This window comes from Grammomys surdaster, unplaced genomic scaffold (genome assembly GCF_004785775.1).
Source record: "Grammomys surdaster isolate TR1022 unplaced genomic scaffold, NIH_TR_1.0 126182, whole genome shotgun sequence".
Classification (NCBI taxonomy): Eukaryota; Metazoa; Chordata; class Mammalia; order Rodentia; family Muridae; genus Grammomys; species Grammomys surdaster.
The window spans coordinates 1,828,832-1,854,841 of record NW_021620988.1 but is presented as its reverse complement, the minus strand read 5'-3'; the positions used below and the strand labels follow the sequence as shown (position 1 = coordinate 1,854,841).

The 26,010-nt window shown below is 37.1% G+C and overlaps 1 protein-coding gene across 8 annotated transcripts in view; it reads left to right on the top strand.

The window, feature by feature from the left end:
• Positions 1–26,010, top strand: part of LOC114612741 (probable ATP-dependent RNA helicase DDX60) — a 146,498-nt gene that overhangs the window by 58,239 nt on the left and 62,249 nt on the right. For 7 of the 8 annotated variants that reach the window (XM_028757764.1, XM_028757765.1, XM_028757763.1 and 4 more), the window contains 12 exons: positions 1,266–1,518; positions 3,936–4,102; positions 5,773–5,931; positions 7,443–7,592; positions 10,127–10,246; positions 11,501–11,596; positions 14,705–14,820; positions 16,018–16,160; positions 16,294–16,403; positions 19,727–19,831; positions 20,408–20,536; positions 22,143–22,267. In XM_028757764.1, coding sequence (XP_028613597.1) covers positions 1,266–1,518; positions 3,936–4,102; positions 5,773–5,931; positions 7,443–7,592; positions 10,127–10,246; positions 11,501–11,596; positions 14,705–14,820; positions 16,018–16,160; positions 16,294–16,403; positions 19,727–19,831; positions 20,408–20,536; positions 22,143–22,267 — 1,673 coding nt within the window. The remainder of the gene's footprint in view (positions 1–1,265; positions 1,519–3,935; positions 4,103–5,772; positions 5,932–7,442; positions 7,593–10,126; positions 10,247–11,500; positions 11,597–14,704; positions 14,821–16,017; positions 16,161–16,293; positions 16,404–19,726; positions 19,832–20,407; positions 20,537–22,142; positions 22,268–26,010) is intronic. The other variant, XM_028757766.1, reaches the window with a different exon arrangement.

Here is a 26,010-nt window from a genome sequence, read left to right as displayed (position 1 = left end):
GTGTGTATGTGGAGGGCAATAGGGAGATGCTGTGGTGTGTATGTGGAAGTCAATGTGTAGATGCTATGCTGTGTATGTAGAGGGCAATGAGGGAGATGCTATGGTGCTTATGTGGATATCAATGGGGGAGTTGCTGTGCTGTGTATGTGGAGGACAATGGGAAAATGCTATGGTGCGTATGTAGAGGGCAATGGGTAGATGCTGTGATGTGTATGTGAAGGGCAGTGGAGGAGATGCTATGGTGTGTATGTGCAAGTCAACAGGGAGTGCCAGAATATGTAAACGGAGGTCAGAAGAAAGGTTTGTGGAGTCCTCTCCTTGGACATTTAAATAGATTCTGGGGATTGCACTCCATCATCAGGCTTGCAAGACAATCACCTTTATTTGCTGAGCCATGTCACTGGTCCCTAATTTTGTCCATGTAAAGTGAAATAAAACCGGTTGGTAAGTCCACAATAAAAGTGGGTCTATACTGTTTTTAAATCAGTTGAAAACATTTATTTAGGTAAGTCAAATTATATATATATATATATATATATATATATATATATATATATATATTGTACACACACACATATATATATATATATATATATATATATATATATATATATGTATACATAGATGTATACATACATATGTGTGTGTAAGTTCCCTTCCTTTCAGTCCTCTTCTCTAATTTACTCATTAAACATTAAGGACTAAATGCCTTTGGCTTAGGCAATCCAGAGAACTTTGGTTCACTTTTATCTCAAGGATCTCAGTCTAGAGAGGAAGAATTATGCATGTATGTACAGATATAGTAAACCTTGAGAAGTTTGATAAATCCATGGCAGAGGAATGATATATCGGTTCAGAAAGGGATCACAATAGAAATATCATAATCACGTAGGGAGTAGGAAGATGACTTGGTAAGAAAGGCAGCAGAAAGGCCCAGAAAATCCTAGAGAGGTAGCAAGTATCACTGCATAGAGACATGAAGGAATCTTTGCAAAGTCTTTTTGATTTTATTACATTTACTCTTTTATCTTTAACACTACCTAGACATTTAAGAAATTATCTATAGCAAGTCTTTATATTCACTGAGTTGAACTGTTAAGTTTTCAATCAATAGCATCTTAATTAAAAAAAACATGCTTTTATGATTATTCAAGTATAAGGTGAAGTCAAAATCATCAGTGAACTAAAATATCATTTCATTCAAGAAATGTCTGTCTGGAATAGTAATATCTCATCATGAGATGTGTTTCTTTCCATTTGGGCAGGAGACCAAGGCTGAAATAATTATAAGAGAGAATAAGAAGAGGTTAATTGCTGAGGAAGAACAAAAAGAAGAGCAAAGATGGAATGCCCTGTCAGTTTCTATCGAGGGGGAGATGAGAAAGAATTTAAACTCTGGAATGAAGAAACTGGAAGAGTTCTTGAAATCATGTAAAAGTAGCTCAGTAAAAGCTCAGGTTGAAAGAGTTGGGTTACAGGCTTGCTTGAAAGCCTGGAAGGAACATTGCCAAGCTGAAGGTATGTGGTGTATAACTATTGGCTTGCCTTGAACTAGAGAGGTCATAGAGCTGCAATGATGGTGTTTTGTCACCCGTTTAATGAGAAATCTGTGTAGTAAGACTTACAAAGGATTATTGCCTGTATTTGCAATCAGTGAACAATGAAATCTCAGTGAGGTGGCCAGCAGCAAAGACACAGAACATTCCTAAGCACAATTAACAATAGGTTTAAACAAAGTGCTGACTGGGTAGAGAACATTGTTAACAGACCAAATCATTCAGGCACAGAGGGAAGATCCCATCACTCACTTTTGAGTTCTGAAGTATAAACAGTTTCTTTCTGGATAAGTTGGTGTGTATGTTTGCCTACTAACTTAGTTTCCCCTTGGTTGCTGTGATAAAATATTTTGATAAAAGCAACCTAATGGAGAAAGATGTTATCTACCAGCTCAAAGGTATAGGGTTCATCATGAAGTGGCATATGTCAAAGTAGCAAGAATTCGAATCACTGGCCACATCATATTCACAATAGGAAGGCAGAAAGGGATGGGTAAATGCATACTTACTTCAGTTCCAATTTTGTATAGCTCAAGATTCCTGCAGAGGGCATGGTTCCACCCACAGTTAAAACGGGATTTCCTGGGTCAATTAGTCCAATAAAGATAATCTCTTACAAGCATTTTTCAGAGGCCCATCTTCCAGGTGATTCTAGATCTTGTAAGATTTACTGTCAACACCAACCATGCAGACGTCAACACTGATTACTCCTACTATACAGACTTCTTCCAAGGTCAATGAGGATTCCATGGACTCTCCTTTACAATTTCTATGGATGGAAACAGGAAAAAACACAGAAAGACGATAAAGTTGAACTGAGTAGATAGAGATGTGTAAACTGATTAGAGTTGTATGCTTTACCTTAACATATATTTATCTTTCTCTCCAACTAAGACACTGAGCCAGGATTTGTAGTTAGATGACGCCAACAGAGATCAGAATTTAGGGTAGGTTAAAGAATATAATGCGCTATTTCATTAGAGATCACCTGTAGGTGCTGTAAATTTAAAGCAAAGTTCCTTTTGGAATTTCTAGATTCTTCTGTCCAGTAACAAGAAATTGAGCAGGACCATGGCTATTGGTAGAAGCAGAGGCAGGCTGTTAAGGAACAAAATGCTTCCAGGAGATGTCAGAAATCCAGTGTTCTTATTCCTGTGCCCAGAGTTGTGAACTTTTATAAGTCATTTGCATAGCTCCTGCTTACTCTCCAAATGCACACTGAATTTTTTATTTATCTATGTGTGTGTGTGTGCATGTGTATTGTTCACAGATGTATAAGAAGATTCCCTGAAGCTGGAGTTCCAGGCTTCTGACATTGTTGTTGGAATCCGTCTCTGTAAGAGAGACCGTTGCTCTTACCATGGAGCAGTCTTTCTAGCTCCCTAGCTCTCCTTAAGTGTGCTTTCCTCACCCCCAAAATCTCTTACTCAGACACCATTAGTCAGAACTTAGTCATAGGACAGTTTAACCACAAGGGGTACCAACAAATGTACTTTCCCCAAGGTATGTAGAATTAGCAATAGCACAGAGACATAAATAAGGAATCTTTGGAACTACGTGGTGGATAGAGAACCTAAGAGTAGTAACTGGCCTTGTCCTTATTTTTCATACAACCTTGTCCTTATTTTTCATACAACCAAATTTTATTTATCCTCCACATCCAGTTCATGAAATATATTTCCATAAGTGCTTCCTCGGGAATCTGACTCCCAACACCTGTTGTTTCTGACAGTCGGTGTGAGCCAATCACATATCATATAGTCTGTAAGTGAACCAGATGCTCCTGGAGGGTACAACCTCTATTACATTCCCTTAGTAGACTCTTGTATAAAAGTTTTCAGTATTGGATTGGTAATACTTGTTAAGTAGGTGACAGTGTACAGTAAAAGAAAAGCAGAACCAGGACAGATGTGGCGATAATGAAAATGTTAGCAGAGGGGAGAAATAAACAGTGTATACAATGCTAGAGAAGTGCCAGGCTTTCAAAGTCTGGATATGATAGCTGGAAGAGATGGATCGCACTGAGTGGAGGGATTCAGGGCTTATATCTGGGATGGCTGGTGGATTAGAGTAGGGCTAAATGAATGTTGCTAAGATTATAATCTTATATTTAAAAATCATGCTACTAGTTTTCTTGAACAGAGGAGAGATGGCACTATGAGACAGAAAAGATATATAAAGTTCTACAGATGTCACATTTTAATCATATTTTAATTTTTTATCTCGTCCTTTCTATTCTAAAATATCTATTAACGGTGAGTAAGAGTGAGTGTCATTAAGTGTAGAAGAATGCTAAGCTAGATGGTTGAGCTCTGTTAATTAACATTTGTTATTTTGATGGCTTTTATAACAGTTTTATTATTTATATTTTGCACCCAGGTAAAATCACAAAAGACTTAGGCATAGCTGTCCATATGATGAAGAGAATTCACTCCTTGTTGGACAAACACTCTGAACTTCTGCGAGAAGCAGATCAGAAACTCATTGCCAGATGTCTTAAGTATTTAGGGTTTTCTGAGCTTGCAGATTCTTTATATCCATCTCAGGTAATATTTTGTGATAGCTTCATTTTTGCTGAACTGTTATTTGCTATATACAAAGCTGCCAAGGGCCAGCTTTGTCTTGGGGAGGCATTCTGAGAGAAGGGGTGTCTGGGGTGGAGAAAACAAAAGACTCTAGTCTAAGTCAAATTGTGGGTCCAAGCGGGCAGCCTGTGTTCTTCTGGAGATGGCTCCTTAGACTCTGTAGATACTCTTGGCTCTGTAGTGTGCTCGAGACAGCTTTTCTGACTACTCTGTTCTGCTCTGCTCTAGATAGCTTTTTCTTGATATTCTAAAAAACTTTCTGCTTGAGATAGCTAGCTTTCTACTAGTAAAAATTCTAAAAAGCTCTCTGGATAACTCATGGGTTTTCTGACCAAAGCCAGAAAAAATTCTAAAAGAGCTGCATTTACTCTTCAGACAGCTTTCTCTGCAAACAGCTTGCAGATAGCTTCTTGAAAACGTTCTGAAAGAGCTGTGTTTGATCTCTAAGTAATTCTTGGGATTTTCGACTAAGGTTAGAAATCCCATTAGAAAAAATTCGAATAGAGCTATGGAAAATTCTAAAAGAGCTGTATATGTTCTCCATGGATTTTCCTACTAAAATCAGAAACCCAGTTAGGATAAATTCTTGAAGAGCTGTGTTTGCTTTCTAGAGATCTTCAGATAGCTCAGCTGTCGCTAGAGAAAAACTCTAAAAAGAGCTTCTATTGCTTTCTGCTAGCTCATCTCATGCAGACCAAAAGTCCCGTCTTTCATTTACATATCAGCTCAGTCTTTTACTCTAGGTACCCTTTTGACCATCCTATGAATCAGCATTCCATGATCTTAGCCTCTTGATTCTTAGGAAGATTCAGCAAGCACAAGCACAAGCACAAGCACAAGCACAGAGAAAAATAGCTGAGTGGGAGGGACCCCGCTCTGATATTACCTTTTCTTCTACACCTGGACCTGGACCTAAATTCCCTCTGTTCCAGGCTCATCTGAACTCAGGAATCTGTCTGCCTTTGTAGCATAAACAAAAAAACTTAGCTGGGTGGGATCTTGCCTTGGGATTGCCACTCCTTAAATCTCTTTCTCTCCATCCTTAGTATCTTTCTGACAGCTGATTCATAGTGCAGCTGCCTCTGTTCTTTTAGCTCTGTGAAGCCCCTCATATAATTCATATTGCATTCTTACTGTTCGTCCTGGTCCAGGGGCAGGAACTGTGTCATTCCACCTCTACCAAGGCCATGACAGACATGGCACAAAGCATCCTTCAAATACAGTCATCTCTTTTAGGTTTATTTGTAATATAAAATAGCGTCTTAATTAATCCAACTGCCAAGAGTTGAATTAATCAGGTGTTGGAAATATTTTATACAACTTGACTATCACACTAAATGTCAGATGATTTATGCAGACTTTAAAAATTAACCCTTTACTTAATTTTAGCAAAACAACTCAAATCTATAATGGCTGTTTACTTATTTTAAATATGTCAGTTGTAGCCACAAATATTAGAATACACATCTGAAAATCTTGAAATCTACTGCTTTATTTGTACTTCAGAAAAGTGGTAAGGTCTCCATGATGTTTAAAGGATGATTAAAAAATGATTTTCATATAGAAGAATTCAGTCATAAACATTTCAACTATTTAAATTGCCTTCAAAATGATCTTTTAAAACAATATAGGATGCAACAGATGACATAAAAACGAAGAAAAAGAATAAATATTCAGTTGGAATTGGGCCGGCTCGGTTCCAACTACAATATATGGGTCCCTATTTGATACGAGAAGAAAGAAAAGACCCAGACCCCAGGGTTCAAGATTTTATTCCTGACACGTGGCAGGTAAAAATATGAATAAAAATAATTATTATATTTTGTAATCATGTATGAGTCCAGGAGTTTCTTATTGTTGCAATTGTCTCTCTTTGTGTGTGTTAGTGTGTTCATATTTGTCCTTATCATGAACTGTATAATATGAATTATTTCATTTCAAAATTATTTCTCTTAAAATACTTTGTTGTTATAAGGTCTTTCTCAGACTAATTTTTTCCATTTAAAGACATTAAGAATTCACTTATTATGTAGACGATTTTCTTGGTGAGGTATTGGATTAATCCATATACAAAGATTCAAAATCTAGAGATGTCTGTGCTTTGCCGCTATTATCATTTTGTACCAGGCTCTAGGCTTTCTTTCTGTCATTTCAATTTCATATGTAAACAATGTAAATGTTCACAAAGAAGTTTAGGTAGTTCAAACAGTGAGAAACTGTTTATATATTTACAGACTATACCTGTTATCATTCTAGATATTTTTCTGTAATATATATTCATCTATCTATCTGTCTATCTACCTATCTATCTATCTATCTATCTATCTATCTATCTGAATGATTAATATTATGGCTAAAAAATTTGGAAGTAACCACTTCTGCACACATTGAACAAGAGCATTAATTACTTATACAAATGAAATTTTGTAGGTTCAGTCTGACTTAGGTAAGCCACTTTTTATTAATGTAATGAACAATGTAAAGAGGTTTATTTACCTTCCACTTCTGGGGTTTCAACACAGGGTAGTCAAATTCTCACCTTCTTTTCATGCACCCTCAAATTCTTTCATTTTCCTTTCACACTGAAGTGTGGCTTGTGGCTTGGGGTTGGCAGGTTGGGATTATCTCCTGTACTTCACATAGGGTTTTCTTTTGACAGTCATCATCTTGATGAATAAAATCATAGGATGCAAAGATAATGTCCCATATAGTCCCGTATAGAGGGTAAGAAGCAAAATGAAGAATTGTTGCTATTTCTGCCCTTCAATCATTTTCTTACTGTTCTAAAAATAGGGGTTGTCAGTTTCCAACAACTCTATTTCTCCAAAACACTCTGTCCTCCTAACTATTAAAAACAACCTTCCTAATAACATTCTTATTCTGACACTATTTTGTGTGATTTCTCTTTTTTATTATTATATGTTCATTGTACCAATGAACAGGCTTCAGGGGGGTCTTTTCCTTTATGTATGTTGTGTACTTTGGCCATATTTTCATCCATACACACATGTGATTCCCTGCCCTCCTCAATGGTTTTTTCCTGAATAGTCCCCTTTCTCTGTGAAGTTAATTTTAATCTTTATACTTCCTTTTTGCACATAAAACCATTTCTTAGCTACTCAGAAAACAAACAAATCACACCATTTGAGTCGTCCACCATATATTTTCCTTTTAAATTTTCTGTGTGTGTGCAGCTCTCTCTTATTAAGGTTCAGAAAAATCACAATGGAAAAAGAGGGACCTGTCTCTCTTGGTAACATGGCTTGTTTGATTGACACAAATCATGCTCTGACCCTTGCAGCGAGAGCTCCTGGATGTGGTGGATAACTATGAGTCTGCAGTGATTGTTGCCCCAACATCATCTGGGAAAACTTATGCTTCATACTACTGCATGGAGAAGGTGCTGAAGGAGAGCGATGAGGGCGTGGTTGTGTATGTTGCACCAACAAAGGTAGGGATCCGGTGGATGTAGTGTTTTTCTTCATGATAGAACTTACTCAGAAATACTGGGAGTGGTTATGTGATAGATCCAGTTCCCTTTACTTATTTTCACTAGTTAAAAAGTAACATAAGGAATGGACTTCATCGAGGCATTTTCATACATAGTATTTTGAGGTTCTGACTCCCTGTCACCGCTCCCCTCACTTATGACATAGTCCCTGTCGCCTGCTCCCCTTTGCAGTCTTGTAGCCTCCAGCCCACTTTCCTATCACATCTATTCTGTTACCTTATGTCCCTTCCTTTCTTTGTGTACATTTCCCTTCTCATGATTTCTTTTCTTGTTAAAGGACCTATACCCACATATGTATGCATATACATAATATACACTTACATATGTGTATATATATATATACATTACACATACATATACACACAGTACATATATACATACATATATACACCATACACATATACATAAATATACACATAGTATACACACACACACACACATATATATATATATGCACACATATATACACATACATACATATAGACATACATAGGCACATTCATATGCACATACACATACATATACACACAGTACACATAAACATACATATGCATATGCACATAGTACATATAAACGTATACATACACACAGAACACCTACACACACACAGGCATGCACACATACACATACACACACACACACACACACACACACACACACACATATATATATACACACACATACATAAAAATAAAATTTATGATCCAAGTATGAGAGAAGATATGTCCTATTTATCCTTCTGAGTTTGTATTATCTTGCTTAATACAATAATTACCAGCTCCATCTATTTTTCTGTGAACAAGTTTTCTTTATATTTGAATAGAATTGTATATTTGTACAATATTTTCTTTATCTATTAATTTGCTGATGGATGTTGAGGCTGCTTCCATTTCCCAGCTATTAGAACAGTGGGAATATGAACACAGATGTGCAAGTATCTCTGTAGTAAGACTTGAAGACCTTTGGTATATACTCAGGAGTGATTTAGCTATGTCATGAGGTCGGGTTTTTTTTTTTTTAATTTTTTTAAATCTCAATAGTGATTTCTATAATAGGCATACTAGTTTATATTTTCACCAGTAATGATTAAGAGTTCCTCTTTCCATATATTTCCCCAAATGTTAACATTCGTTTCCTTGATTTTGTCATTCTAATTGGAATGAAATGGCATCTCAAAGCTTTTTCAGTGTTTCTGCTGCTATTCAGTGAGTTTCTGCTATACTCAGAGGTGCTATTCATTTGTATTTAGATATATATTTTTCTAATTAGTAATTTGGGTAATACTGATATGCATAGACTTTTGGTTTATGGTATTTCTTCATGATCTACTGGAGTTATAATGGAGGAGTTGGTCTTTTTAATTGATTCATTGAAACATGTATAATACACAATATAGCTTTTTCTGAACCACAAAAATATACATAGGTTCATATTTTACCTTAGCTTATTAAGGTTGTTCAGTCCAATGCTAATATTAAATCTTTGTGTAACCATTACTACCCTCATTTTTCAGTTGGAGACTTTCTTCCTGGATGTTTCCATTGCAGTGATAAAATACTGTGACCAACCAAAAGAAGGGGAGGAAAGGAATGATTTCAGTTTATGTTTACACAGCAGTCTGTCACTGAGGGAATCAGGGTAGGAGCTCAAACCGGGTAGGAACCTGGACACAGGAATTGATGCAAGGCCATGGAAGACTGCTGGATACTGGCTATCTTCCTCATGTCTTGCTCATCCTGCTTTGTCATAGCAGCCAGGACCACTAGTCCAGAAATGGCATTGTCTGAAGCAAGTTGCACTCCCACCCACATCAAACATCAATTTAGAAAGTGGACCACAGGCCAGCACAAGAAGGTTGTGTGTTAAGATACATTAATATGGCTGAGATGTTACCTTTAAATATATTCATGGTTATAATATAAATTTTGCATTTTCATCAATATGGTGTTTACGAAGGGTGGGGCTAAAAAAGGATGAAATAGATGGTTGAAGGTTTATAGATTCCACTGACCAGACTACCTGCTGGACCTAAGTGAGACTGTATGGAATCATGTATGTATTCAAACTTCTGACATCTGGGAGAGGTTCTGAAAGAAGAGTTACACCTCTATTTGAACTTCCTTCTGTGATCAACTCAGATTATAACTGGTGATCCTCCGGTTGTTGTGCTATGCATGTTAATTTTTCTGCTGTAAAGGATATGCTTGCCTTTTTACTTCCTGATGAATGCATTCTGTTTCTGTCTTACTTTGGGTTGCTGTTAATCAAAGAGGTTCAGAAGTTTAGTTCAGTTGTTCAAAGGGAGAGCTTGTTTGTGTGGAGTGATTGGAGGAAAGGCATTGTTAAATTTTCTGCATTCATAGCAGAACAGTTTTTGACATCTCCATCATTCCATTAAAATTTGCTTTACAGATTACAAATAAAATTACACTTTGTTAGGTAAGTAATACATCATCTGTTTCTCTGTCAATCAGGCTCTTGTTAACCAAGTGGCAGCAACTGTTCAATATCGTTATACCAAAAATATGCCAGCCGGTGGATCTCTGTGTGGTGTTTTTACCAGGGACTATCGTCACGAAGCCCTCAGCTCTCAGGTTTGATATACTATTTAATAAACTTGTTATCAAATTATACAATAATATTTTACCTTTTTGACTAGAAATCTAGCATCTTCAAAAGGCCCATGAAAATAATTTCCTTGAATTGGTGAGGGACAAAACTGCTTCAGAGAAAATATAATTGTTACATTGTTAAAGAATGTGATAAATCAAGGTCATTTTCTGTAAAGATGCTTTTGATTTTAAATTTTTGGTTGATAGCTCATTCATTGTGTTGCTTTACAATGGGATTCACAATGACCCAAAGATCTTTACAAGCTACACAAACTTAGTGGACGGCAATTATAGTCATAATTACTTTCTCTTGTTAGACACTTATTTTAGTTAAAAAATGTTATGTTGTAGCAAGCAAACCTAGTATGAGTGAAGTTATAGTTTTCTTTCTTAATGAATTTCAGATCAGATATTAGGGTAAAATGGAAAAATAAGACATGCTTTTAGAGCATTACGTAGTATGCTTGGTGATGCGCTATCTGGATTGTCTTTCAAAGAAACATCTTCTAACACAAATTATGTTAGTGCTAGATTTAAAGGAATCAATATGGTTAAAATAATGACTCTTATTACATCTTGTTAGAAACACATAGACATTTGTATGTCTTCTTTGATACCTTCATACATGCTTGAGATGTATGATGGTCCTGTTCACTCACTTCTGTTTTCCATGTCTCCCTCTCTGTTCTCCCCCCAAATCCCTCTTCCTCCCGGTCTCTTTCCCAGCAGCCCTGTGCTGCCAGAAACTCCTCTACTGGGATGAGTCCTTGTGAGCCGTTTCTCATACCTGCTGGAATTTTGATTGGTTTGATGTTCTGTAGGTCTTGTACAGATGATCACAGTGGCTGCGGGTTCATGAGTGGCACAGCCACGCCATGTTCAGAAGACAGCAGTTCACAGTACTCTACACTTTCCATCTCTGTTTCTCATGGTTCCCAATGAGTTTAGGAAAGACATAATATAGGTGTTCCATTTAGCACTAGACACAGTTGGGGATGCTCATGAATAAGAATATGCCCTTCAAATTTGATATTTTACTGTTTTGTTCCATGAAAATAGAAGCTTCACATGGTTCAAACTTATAAATATATCACAAGTATAACAAATCTAATTCTTAGAAGTCGCATCAAATTTTAGTTATTAGAGGATACATTCAGGACTCATATGCTTTACTTCATGTAGCTTTAGAATTGTCCACATACTAAGGATTGTGTCACGTGGTACTGTTACTTGCAGGTGCTTATTACTGTGCCTGCCTGCTTTGAAATTCTGCTCCTAGCTCCTCATCGCCAAAACTGGGTGAAGAGGATCAGATACGTTATATTTGATGAGGTACGTTTGATATCACTTCTCAGACTATCTTCCTAGTGTTTATATACTGTGTGAGGTCTTTTCAGTTTTGAGACATCTGCCCCTTCGATGAAGTTCCAATTGGGAGCCAATTTTCTTCCAGACATTTACCCTAGCTGAATGACTGTTTGGGCTTGTTTCTTCTGTTGTGACTCAATAGTGTAGATTGGCGTGAGGAATGGGTCTTCACTGGGGATTCTCTTGTGGAGAGAAAGAAATTAACCTCTCATGACCCAAGTTTCCCCTTACAGGAAATCCAATTTAATTTCCAAAAGAAAGGTTTTTTTTCTTAACTTATAATGTTCTTTTTAAGTTTCACACCATGTATCCCAATCCCATTTATCTCCTGTCCCCTCGTACCTGTTCTCCACCCTTTCAACCTTCCCCTAAAAAAAGAAAACATCTCGTGGAAGCTGTAGTGTGTCCCAGTGTGTCCCACAGTATACCTGTTTGTTCACACTTCTTAGCCTGCAAATGTTCATTGCAATGTGTTGTTGTTCTGGTTTGAGGCCTCTGGCTTCTGCTACATTATCGATACAGGACACTCACTGGAGCTCCTCTTAGATATTCTGTTGTTGTTCTGTGTTGTGGAGATCCTGTAGTTTTAGATCTGTAGGACCGGACTCCTTATTCACTAAAGTAGTTTACTGATGCTGGGATGGACCAGTTTAAAGCCCTGGATCTTGGCCTGAGAGGTGTCTGAGCTGGTCAGTCTGCCAACTCTCCCCCTCCAACACACCATCAGCTTTCCTGCTGTACACCAGCTGACCCATCCAGTACTGTAGCCAGCAAGAGGTAGAAATAGCCCTTCCTCTCCTCTCATACCCTCTTGGCTGGCCCATTCAGACCCATGCCACCAAGGCCTGTTCTCTTGAGTGCTGGAGAAGTGTAGGGATGGCTTTCTTGCTTTTGTGACCCAGGGTCCAGTAAAAGGAAACGTTTTACAAATGATGCCAATTATACTAACAATTTTGTCCATCATAATCCCTAAGGAAAACAAATGACCTATTCAAAGTACGGTTTTAAAAGCATGTTTTAAAAAAGACATATGTGAGGAAATCCAGGCAGAGAGACTGATAGCTAGTCTTAAAGGGACAAGATAAGGAAGTATTTACTTCAGGTTCCAAAGGAGAGCCTGATTGAATGGACTACATTTCAAGGAGTTAACCTTTTCTGAGGTACAGTCCTGCCTCAGGCAACCTCGGAGGGGCCAATGGAAAACTGATCTCAATTTGTTCCCTCATCTTCTGAACAGGAGCCAATAGAATATGTTGGTCAAATCTAGAGATTTAGAGAACATGGGAGTCCTATTGAAGTAGCATCTATGGTTCAGTTTTCTCGTGAAGAAAGAGTGGGATAAAACCCAAAGTAGATGACAACATCTTTCAGTATACCTATGCAAGGAGACTTAAGGCATCACAGAAAAATTATCTTCCTAGATTTCTAACTGAAAAGAAACAATAAGCCCATATTTAGCTTATCTTTGTTTCAATAATAACAATAATAAATAATAATAATAATAATAATAATAATAATAACAATAACAATTTGTAGTCCTGTAGGTTAAGTTCAGGTCTTGGAAGAAGTCCACTATTGATCCACATCCGCGGGCTTTTCCTCCATATTATAAACTTGAAAATACCAAACAAGCTGTTTTTTTTTTTAAATTTACTTGATAGTGACTTGTTATGTTTACTTTTAGTTAACCTGTATATTTTGTATATTGGGGGCTTTAGATAGTCTTACTTAAATAATACAAGGCTATACATACATGTAGGAAAAACACTCATACACATAAAAATTTAAAACTTTAAATTACAAGAGACTCTAGAACACCTAGTTTCAGCTTGGATTCCAAACTCTGAAATGATATAACATTGAACACCTCAGTTGTTCCCATTTTATATGAAGGAAACCACTAAAGGCTTTGAAGATTAACATCTATTCTGCCACAGTCAGGTAAAATTGTTAAATATTGCAAAGCTTAAAGTTAATATTTAGCAGAGTGGTATGCCATTTGACCAAGACAAAGTCAGATGGGCGATACACACACACGCATATCTGGAAAACTGCCTAATTGATATCTTTAAGGTGTCAAATTTAAATTGCTTATTTAAGATCATGTCCAATTTTTTTTCTTGCATCTTACTTAACTTGGCCATGAATTCAGTCTTCTTTGAGGAATGCCTCCCAAGAGCCAGGCATAATGTCAGTGCTAGAATAATGCAGATTTGAAGACACAGATGAAATGAGAAAGATCAGTAAAGGCAGAGAAAACACAATGCTTATAAACTGACATTAGTGCTTACAGTGAAGGTCAAGAGTGTCAATCAAAATTGCAACAGTGACAAAAGGCAGGGGACCTCTCGGAATGGATGCTCTGCAAATCTTTTAACACTAGTGACTCTGAGATGAGCTTCACAGATTAAGAGGTTGTGGTTATTTTTGTTGGCTTTTAATTTTACTAGTGAGAATATTTTATACAGGAGGCACAGCCTTGTGAAATCTCTGGGCTGGTAAGTGTGTGCTGAGGAATAGAGAAATGGCTGATGTGTATGGGTCTCAGGAATATTGGGGAGAAGCGACTTGGGATGTAGCTGGAATGGCAGTCATGGGCCAGCTGTGCTAAGAATTATGTATTCTATTAGATGCTTAAGTTTTTTCTACAATTAATGGGAAACCATTGGCTAGTGACTTGGCTGGATACAGCTTATCTTTGAAGCATATTGTTTCAACTGTGATGTCAAGAATATAGGTGTCCAGTTAGGACACTGGTCACAAAAGTACCGAATCATTGAGATGCAATGGAGGGTTGATTGGCAGTGGATGTGGCAAGGAATACATAGGCCTTGCATTGTGTTGTAGTGAAAACAAAATAAAAGGAGTCATATGTGAATAGTTAAAAATATTATGGAAAATTTACATGCCAAGATGTCCTACATCTGAGTTTTTTTCAGTAGTTTTTTAAACTTTCATGGTCCATTAAAGGTGATAGAAAATACCTATGACCAGTTTAAGATTCTATATGTTATTTTAATTTACCATTCTTAAAAATAACTCATCAATTGAGCACATTCCTTTCTTCTATAGGTCCATTGTCTTGGTGGAGAAATCGGAGCAGAAATCTGGGAGCATCTCCTTGTCATGATCCGATGTCCCTTTTTGGCCCTTTCAGCTACCATCAGCAACCCTCAGCATCTCACTGAGTATGGATTTGGTTTCATTTTGGATCTATTTTGAAAGTCTAAATTTCAGACGTCCTTTATGTGTTTTAGACTCACTGAAATTTCTGGTTAACTTATAGCAATCCCTGAATCTTCAAGTTACTGTTTGTTTAGTTCTTTCTGACAAATCTTAACTACTCTCCACAAAGAAATATCCAGACCCTCTTGGGCCTGATCTGCAGTTGAATAGGAAGTATCATGTTATAGCTCTAAGAAGTAAAATGATAGCTGTATATTCCTTTGTCTCCTTCCCCCTTTAACAAAAATCAAGGTAATAGAACGATAAAGTCAATCATAGATTCCAAGATCATAATTTTGTGGAAATATTCAGGAAGAGAACAAAGCTTCATTAGTTGAGAGCCACACATCTTTCTGGTCATTGGAATGGCTTGAATGTTGACTACTGATAATAATGTATCCCATAACATCCCTCATGTATCACATTTCTTCCTAAGTAGTTTGCATATAGTAATTTATCATCACTATTTGTATTTGATGTACTAGTATTTCCATTGTTATTCTTAGATAATGGCACTTTTGCTATTATAATAATTTTAAAACATGAAGGCAAGGCATAAAAATATTAAAGATTCATGCAGGATTCAGAGTTACTAGTAAGGCAGCTAGAATTTTATCTCAGGTTATGTGACTCTAGAAGCAATCCCCTTATGTGAAAATTTTAAGACAAAATTTTCTTTTTAATTATTTAATTAAATAACAATACATTTAACTATTTAATTTCATGTAACTTATGTCTATTTTCTGCTTAAATAACTTGAGTTAATTTTGTGTTGATGTGACCAAAAAATACCTTCATAGAGTTATACCTTTATTTAGATGTATGATTTTAGAAAGATTTCAACTCATCATAGTGGGGACGGCAGGGAGGAGAGGGTTCTTCCGTGGAAGTGGGAGCCTAAGGTGGCAGCTTGTTCACATGGCAACAGACAGGAAGCAGCGGTAAGGTAAGAAAGAGTGGCACGAATAAACTTGTGATGGCTAATATTGATTGTCACCTACAAAGTCCCCTTGCTAGTCCCCTAGGCTATGCAGTTCCCACATTTTAGTGGCTCCAGAGAGTTCAACATAATACCAAAGACTGAGAACCATGCACTCAAAACATGAACCATTGGAGGCATTGCTGGTTAGAAACATAAATAATGTCTGTTTTCCTTTAAGGTGGCTCCAGTCAGTAAAGCGGTACTGGAAGCAAGTAGACAGTACCATGGAGAAAAGAACTGTCTCCAAAGGAAGTGCTGCCTCCCGTGGCAGCTATCTCAAAGACCCAGCGCGAGCCAGACAGTCATACAAAGTTAGACTTGGTGCGTATGCTCTGTATACTTGAACCACGGTGGTTTCCACAGTGGTTTTGTTTGGTTTAGTTACTTGCTTTCAAATTAACCTACTTACTGCATTTCTCTGACCATTTGGAAAATCTCGCTCTTCCCCTTGCAGTGCTCTATGGAGAGCGATACAATGATCTAGAGAAGTATCTGTGTTCTGTGAGACAGGGCGATGTTTGCTTTGATCATTTTCATCCGTGCGCTTCACTAACCACAGATCACGTAAGTAACAACTTCTGCTGCAGCCATTCCAAGTAACATCTCTGTCTGTCTTATAACCGAAAATACGGTATTGTGTGGAATGTAGCTGGAGTGCAGCCTGATGCTGGAATGCAGAGGAAACACAACAGCTTGGATTTTCAAAGGAATAGCAATGTTCTAGTTTCCTTAATTTCTTGATGCTATGTTACTAGAATCATCAAAGCTTAAAAACTACTAAATATTTTAACTTGATGATTGCATTATTTGGGGGTATTATTTCTGCCATTTTCCATCCCCCTCCTCTTTGTTAAGCACTTATGTCTGCATGTCTCTCCTAACTAGCTCACTTTGTCACCACTAATGAAGTATGTAGGACAGGCTTTAACCTCTCCTCTCCATGCATCTTTATGAGGCTGTGGCTCATACATGGGAACACGACTAAATGCATATGATCTTAAGCCAAGAACACATGCTTTCAGTCTCCATAGCCATCATGGTATGACTTTTTGGTAGGGACTCTGCAGAACAGAGACCTTGAAACAAAGCCATCTGGGCTACTGAGTGGTTAGAGGAGCATAATTCCTTAAATATACCTGCATATACCTCTCTTCCTTTCTCCTTCTACTCCCTTGAAAGATTCATTTAAACTCCCATCAGTCCTCAAAATGACAGCCACTCCTTTCTCTTCCTTCTAAGACCTGAAAAATGAAGTATATTCAACATTCTGACATGTTATTATGGCTCCTTAATTATAACTCTATTCTTTAAAAGACTTTACTGGATTTCTTCAAAAAGGGTAAATATACAGCCCTCAACAACTAAAGTCTTCCAGGAGCTGGTCTTGCACTGCATGTTCTGAATATGTTTTGCTTAGAGGCCTTTATGTTACACCTCATTGGTTCCAAATGCCAAATGCTACTCTCTTGACCTTGACATGTCTTTTGAAGCTCTTATGATGTGAAGCTTTATTTACAATCCTTCTGTAACTTCCTCAGCTGTTAGGTAAACTTCTCCATAGCACTTTATGTTTACGTGCTGAAAAAGTCCGATCACCCTGAACCTTTGCACATGCGACTTTGAGTGTTCAGAAATAACCACTTGAGGATGAGTTTCACATGCTTTTATTAGCACACTGTTGTCGTGAATGCAATTGTTTACTGGCTAGTTTTAGAGGATAGCTGATTAGAATTGTGTTTTTAAAATATTTCACCCATTTCCTTTCTTTTAAACATCACAATGGTTGTGTGATGGAGGCACGACTACAGTTCATATTTTACAAGTAATAGAATTGAGTTGTAGACAGCTCACTCACTACAGCAGTACTGAGTAAGTGGTTCAGACCAACCATCATCTGACCCATTGATTGACTCCATGCAGAGCTGAAAGATTTGTCTACTGTCTATATGAATGAGTCAGCACCATGCGACAGTGTTTGACTGAATGCTGCAAAGACTTCCTAAAGCAATGAAATGAATCTGAGTGTGGGATTTTCTTTAATAAAGAAATCCTTTTGTTTCCCTCTTGTCTTTCTTCTTTTCTCCCTTTCCCTTCCTGATCCCTCTCCTCTGACACACCCCCTTTCTGATATCTACAGAATGTCAGACAGTGATCCTATATCTTTAAAAATAGCATAGTACTTTAAAAAATTACTTGCTTTGTGTAAAGTGGTCAAGGCAGGTTATCTTTAAACTGCCTCAAGTGTACTGGTTCTGTGCTTGATCCAAGTGCCTTCGCTCTCCTCTCGGTCACTATTAATGGAGTAGCTGGAAAGCAGTAGAGTAGCTACAGTGTGCTCTGACCCTACGTGACTTCTGAAAAGGTCATGCTGTTGTACGGGTCTTAAGACCCATGCTCCAGTGTCATCCCCTTCCCCATGTCCTGCCTTTCTGTGTTTATAACCCCTGTGTGAATGAATTACGATTTGAAAAAAATAAATAAATTATTAAAAAAAAGACTTTTGGAACTTGGTAGCAGGGATACAGAGTAAATGCTAGGTTAGGGTATTGTTAATGAATTTTAACAACTGCTTGCATGGCATGTGCTTATATAGGCCGTTTCCTAAAGAAAAGTAGAAATGTGTGGAACTTCCAAATTTTAAACATTGTTTAGTATACTTAGACTAAATGAAAGAGCTGAACAGTTTTAAGACTGCCCACAAACTTGACCAATTTTAGCAACATAAAAAAAATAATCATCTAAGTAGCCGTTTTCTTTATGGCTACATCAAAGAAATGATTCCAAATGGCAGTGATGAGCGAGTACAAACAATCTGGCCTTAACCAAACAGAAGCAAGGGATCACCAGTGAGGGATTCCCCTCAGCCATTATGTCGTGTTTCTGGCAAGCCACAGCCTTGTTTGACCTTTGCCATCAATGATCATGCCATCCAGGCACAGCTGCTGCTGTCTGGAGGGCTGTCAGCCCCGGGAAATACTTGAAAGAACTGCCATCTCTTGCTCAGTGTGGATTGATTGATTATGTGGCCTGTGGCAGTAGGGACACTTGCATTTGCAAAATGACATATACCATGGTACAGTGACTGAGTGTTGCTTCTCTTCCTTCTCTGCCTGGAGTGGTTCAGGTTTTAGCAGTTTGCCAGTTTGTAGTGGGAAACAACTAGACTGAATCCCATCTTGGACCACAGAATTATTATTTCTTGAATGTTATGAAGTATGAATTTACTAATTGATAAACCATATTGATGGATCATGCACCAATGGTATGCCAGTCTTTTGGCTAAGACTCATACCTATTATCTAATTTATTTTGCACAATAAATTAATGACACAGACAGAACTAGTTATTTTAATTTTAGAAATGAGAAAACTAAACATGTTTAAAAGAGTCAGAGTCTCAAGAAATCCCAAGCCTGTGACCTAAACAGGATTTGTGTTATAGAACTTATGGGGGTTCTTGGACTTGTTTTTAGTTCATTATAGTTTGGCTGAAAAAAAAATAACTACTCTTAAGTGATAATTCAAAAGAGAACACAAGGCTAACACTGGGAAATGGGGGCAGAGAGGTGTTTCTGCAGTTAAGACCCCACAGAGAATCTGACTTCATTTCCTAGCACCCAAACTGGTTGGTTCACAAGAGCTCAGACAGGGGATCTGTGGCCCTCTTTTGGCATCTGGGGGATAGACTCTCCCATACATACACATAATTTTTAAAATTTTTTTTTAAGAAGACAATATGTACAATGCAAACTTCATGATTTTCCACCTTTGAATGTACAAATAACCATTTCTTATAAATGTTTATATCCTATAGATAAAATAAGTTATTATTTATTATTAATAATTAATAATAAGTAATTAATAAATTTGATATTATTTCATTCATAGATTGAAAAGTATGGATTTCCTTCTGATCTTGCCTTTTCACCCCGAGAAAGCATCCAGCTGTATGACACTATGTGCCAGGTCTGGAAGAGTTGGCCCCAGGCCCAGGTAAAGAATCTTCATGGACTTCCTGCTGTCTTGGTAGAATCTACCATTTCAGTTCAGAAACATTGTCACCACTTGCATTTGCCCTCTTAGAGGCAAAGGGGATGGAGGATGAGATAGGGGAAAGAAGAGAGTCTTCGAAGAGGGACAACATTTGAAATGTAGATAAATAAAATAACCAATAATAAAATAAAAGACTAGCAGACGTTTCCCAAAAGGAACTGTCTACTCACTTTAATGAGCTAGAAATTGTGTTTTATATCAATGCCTGAAAATGTCCTTTCTCTAGACACTGTGGTATCTGGGTCTCCTTTCCCACACTGGGCTCCTGGCTCCCAGATTCTTCTCCTCTCTCATTGTTCTGTGTCCTAAGCACTGTTTGCTTTCTTCAGAGGCCTCTTGCTCTGTCTGCTTGCCTTTGGAGAGTTCCGATATAGTTTTACATACCAAAGGGTATGAGGAAGAATGAGAAGTCTAAACATCTCCAGCCATAAGAGCCTATCAAACTGCTAATGAAAAATGTAATTGAGAAATATCTTTCGATTATCTTGCATTATTTGTACGGTCTTCCTTTTCCAGAACCTATGTCCAGAGAACTTCACTCCATTTAAGAATAAAATAGTCATTAAAAAGATGGATGCTAGAAAATATGAAGAGAGTTTAAAGGAAGAATTCACGAATTGGGTTAAAAATGGGAACGAGGAGGAGGTAATTTCACACACTTTGGACACAGCATTCTGTATTGTTTCCTTGCGTTGTATTGTTCAATCATTAATACCATTTCTTTCCTTTCCAGTTTTCAATTTTTATCTTATATTTTAAAGCTTAGCTTGATGTTTAGTGATTCTGAGCTAGAACAAAAAAGAAAGAAAATTGACTTTTAAAATTCTCCTCCTCAATGTCTCCTAAAACATAGGCAAGAGGCTCCTAGTTCCTCATGGATTTGATGACAGACAAGGGAGGGAGGACACAGAGTTCATGTCTGGAAGTAATGATTTTGGGGAGAGGGGTGGTCGGGGAGCAGCATAGAGATGTGATTCAAGTAGCTGAAACAAATTTTTACTTTTCATTTTTTAGTTTTGGAGGCTTTTTTTTAAAAATTTTTGTTTGAGGATATCATGTACGTATGTGTGATGTGTTTTCAGATCCACTCCCGAATCCTCCCACTCTGATTTCTCCCATCTCCCTTCTACTGTTTTTTCCTTCCTACTGTTTATTCCTTCGTGAAATCCCAGTCAGTGCCGCCAGTGTGTACATGGGTGTGGAATTATCCACTGGGCAGCCTGTTCATGAAGAACACTGCCGTTCTCTCTCCCAAGGCAGACATCCTGTGGCAGCAGCTCCTCAGCCGAGGGGGAGACTTTGGAAACCTTTCCTCATTCAGGCTGAAATCTGTAGGGCTTGATCTTACAAGTTTTTTCCCCAGGTATCCACAAAAGCTGTGATTCATGTGTTCAGTGTCGTCACATCTAGAGACACAGTTTGCAACAGCCCTTGGAGCTTTATTCTTCAAGGTTTTAAATTTATTTTAAATTGTAAGAACTATTTAAGTATTCAAATCTTACTACATGCTTACACATTTATTTTGATTAAATTTACTGTCTTATTTTGTCAAGAGAAAAATGTGATTCCTGATTTCTATTTTTAGGACTAACTTCCCGAATTTTGCAACCCTTTAATACAGTTTCTTACTTTGTGCTGACCCATAACCATAAAATTATTTTGTTGCTACTTCATAACTGTAACTTTGCTCCTGCTGTGAATTGTAACATCAATACCTGACATGTAGACTATCTAATTCACAACTCCAAAGGGGTCGTGACCCACAGGTTGAGAACCACTGGTATGCATTTTATTTTTCTCATATGATTTTCCTCTCCCCAACTTTGTACCTTGATTTGTTTTTATTTCATTTGGAAACATAATATAATTAAATTAAGTTGCACAACCCCCCCCCCATTTACTCATCTTCTCACTCAAAACCTCTTAGTCAGGTTTGAGTCTTATTTCCTATGCAGCATGGAGATGTCTCCTTTCTCCTGCTGTCATGGAAACAGCACCAGTGACTAAACCACCCTTTTCTGCTGTGTTCATGCTGTCTCATACAATTGCAGATGTGTGCGTACAATACACTGGAAGTTCATCATCAAGTGTGTGGTGTGTATGCCTCCTTATTGTGCTTATCATGATCCTGTGGCGTATTCTTATAGGATTGTATTTTAAAGGATGACAGCTATGAAAGTATTTGAGTAAGAATGCCCATTCCTTTCACTATGAAGAATTTAGTACAAATAATTGCCCTTCTCTCTCACAGGCCAGGATGGTGCTGAAGAAACTGAGTCCTGATAACCATGACTACTCAGGGCGGATGCTGGACTTTTTTCCATGTCTTGTTGAGAAACTAAGGAAAATGGAGAAGTTGCCTGCACTGTTCTTTTTGTAAGTTATTTAATTTCATGAGGTAATTTTGTGTTAGGCCATTCCTTTAAGGTAGAGGAAATTATATAGACTTTATTGCTAAGATTTAGTGTTTATTATTGTCACATGTTCATTCATTTGTCAAGACCTTATGACTTATTTAAAGTCATACAATTTTCTAGGTCAACTCTTTGCTGTCCTGCTTCTGTCTGTTTGAGACAGGATCTTGATGTGTGCCCCAGGCTGTCTTCCTGCCTCAGCTTTCTTTGTGTTAAGATTATAGATAGGCATCCACCATTATGCCCAGTTTTAGTCAACACGCTTAAAAATATTTTTTTGTGTCTTATTAAATTTTTCTTCATTAATTTTGATTCTCATTTCTTTTTACTATAAACTATCATTTGTGTTTCTTTTAAGTCTTACAAATAATTTTCAGTACAGATCTTAGTTCTTTGCAGAACTCATTGAACATGTTCAGCAATGTTGCCTTCCCACATAGAATTTAAATTTTCATAATATACATATGTAAAATAGTTTGGTTTTTAAAGTTCATTGTAAACAGAAATATGACCTAGAACCAATGATATCTTGCCAAATTTCAGGTTATATAGAATGCAGTAGTTTAAAATTGAACATACAAGTTTAATGGATCCAGTTCTGATAAAATATGATGAGATAATTTAGTTAGTAGGTAGAGTAACCTTGTTAGGCTATGTAGCAAGAAGTAAATACTTTATTCACTGTAGATAGTTGTAAATTACTCTAACACTATGAATTCATCAAATAAATAAAACTATAGAATTATAAAGTATAATACTTATTAACATGTGCTGAAACGTGATAATGAATCATAATTGGTGATAGATATTCAAAATAATAGTGGTAGTAGATGCAGGGTCCTATGATATATATATATATATATATATATATATATATATATATATATATATATTGCAGCAAAATTGTTCTTTTTGTTTTTGTGTGTAGGACAAGTGGAAAAACTCTGTGAATAATTCATACAGTTTATTCAGTTTCCAGCACAGCTATGGATGTTAAGAGCAAGAGCCATTCTCTGTCTCTGAGATATGTTTACAAGCTTAACTGCAGTGTTGAAATTAGAAAACAAGTCTTGATTATTTATATTCTCATATGCATGTGAACATATGCGTTTTACCCTTTTCTTTTGAGAGAATTAAATTGTGCAACAGGTGAAAAGCATATACGCTAATTTAGAATAAATAGTTTATGGTATGGAAGCTTCATAAGGAAATCATGACCCAATAACATTATAAATGGACACTTAACTGTGAACTGAACAGAGCAGCAAGTTGTAAATCTGTGACACAGTAAATGGGCACATGCCATCTAGTTAATGGAGAGGAGAAATGCCTGGGAAGACAGGCTTGTGCAGTTGCCTCTTGTTCTCAACTTCTCATCCTTAATTAAAGAAGGCCCTTCTCCTTCTGACTTAAGGGTAGCATGTTTTGAACTGTGAGTGCCTAAGGTATCTGAAAAGCATAATATTAACAAATTATGATAGTCAGAATTCTACTTTTGGAACTCCATTTTGGAACTTTTTAAATGAATAATGGGCTATCTGTAAGACAAACTGTGAAAATCCTTTCTTACATGCAGTGTGAGTCTTTGCTTTCATTAGCACCAGACCATTAAAAGATCAAAGATTGGTTTGAGACCAAGCCTTACTGTCAGAGCTTACTTACCACATTAATAGTAACTGCCCCAACTTTCTGTACCCTGGGTGGAGAAAAGTGTATAGAACATGTTCAGAGGTTGTCAATATTGATATGTGTTTAAGGTCATGCATTTCAAGGCTAGGCCTAAGCATAAATTCTACTTTTCTCTCCTTTAGCTATGTCAACGATTGGCAGCCACTTAATGACTGTGTGATCATACATGATCATACATAGGATTTTGGTGAGGCTAAAATCAAAATGTCATGAACATGTAATCCAGTATTATAAAATATCAATTGCTAATGTGCAATTTCAAGATCTCTTTTAATATATGTAGTTCAGAGAGACTTAGGAGGCACAGTTATTTCCAAATAATGTAGATTTTATAAAAGAGTTCCACTCTGATGGAAATAACTATATTTAACAAAATATGATAGATTCTTCCTCAGGAACTTCCACATCATATAGTCAGAAACATGGATTAGAAGACATACTATGTTATACACAGGCTGTGTGTACTCATGGGGAGGTCCCTTAATCTCGACATATCCCCATTTCTTACCCATAGTACAGGAATAATGGAGCTGGCATAATGCTTGGTGTAATTGTTGATGTATCAAATGATGTATTACACTCAAGTCACTTAGAATTGCACCCGAGAGCAGTAACTACACTATATTTACTTCTCTTATTGTTTTGTTTCATGATGTAGTTGAGGAACATTGTCATTTCTTGTAGTGACTGTCATTTCTTAGTTTCTACAACATCAGAATGCTTATTCTGTCTGTCTGTCTGTCTGTCTATCTGTTTATTTATTTGTTTATTTATTTGTTTATATTTTGAGACACTGACTGGGAAACCTTGCACATACTTGAAAACCATTTGACCACTGAGCAATAGCCTCAGCCATCTTTTTTTTCCTTTTTATTTTCTTAGTAGACCTTACCAATTTACCCAGGCTGGTTTAAAACCCATTCTGTATATTAGGCTAACCTCAAGTGGTGGTTCTCCTGTCTTAGCCTCCTTACTAACTAGAATTATAGATAAGCCAGTGGCAATAGGCCCAATTTCACAATTTTTAAAATACTGGTTTTCTTCCATTTTTTATTGGATATTTTATTTATTTACATTTCAGATACCATCCCCTTTTCCCATTTCTCCTCCCTAGAACCATCCTATCCCATCCCCCTTCCTCCTTTTTGCTTTTATACCATTTTAATTACCTGCAAGTATTAAGGTCAGTTCTAGTTTGAGGAACTAGCAATAAAATAGATGCAAGGAACAAGCAAGAAAATAACCACAAATAGTCAAAGAACAAGCAAGGCAATAAACAAAGTTCCATGATCACTCTTCTTTCATCACTGTTTCTAAGGGCTTATCAGGATGATCAAAATGTCTGAACTAACTTCCCTGTCTAAGCCCAAAGTCATTTTCATGTCCAAAGCCTACTTCCTTGTTCTAGCCTAAGATTCAGATTCCTGTCTGAAATTACTTCTTTTTTCTAGCCTAATATTTAGATTCCTGCCTGAAATTACTTCTTTGTTCTAGTCTAATGTCTGATTCCTGCCTGAAGCCCACTTTCTTGTCCTTGGCCAGTGTTATAGTCCTGCCAAGCAGCCCATTTCCTTGTCCTTGGCCCATGTCAGATTCTTACCAAGCAGCCCCAAAAGCTCTCTGCCTCTCCCCCTTTTTTATTTCATAAACAGACAGCCTGTCTTAGGTTGTTCTGACAAGAATGCCTTCCTTACCCATCATGGAATATGCATTCTCAAAAGCAATGTACTTCTGTCTTAGGTTGGTAAGGCTCTGTGCAGAATCTAACACATCCTTGGCTTGCCAGACTGTTAATTTAGTAACACTGTCTGGGGGTCAATTTTCAGGTTCAAGCCATGTACTTTGGTTGCCAACATGTTGATGTTGTTAAAGACAAGGGTTAACCTCATAGGCACGAATAAAAGTATTCCCAGGACAGAAAGGGATAGCATGATCAAGCTATATATGCCATTCTTGAAGCTTGACCAAAATAGAAATACTGACCTCAGGCCATGGGTAATTTTATCAGCAGTATCT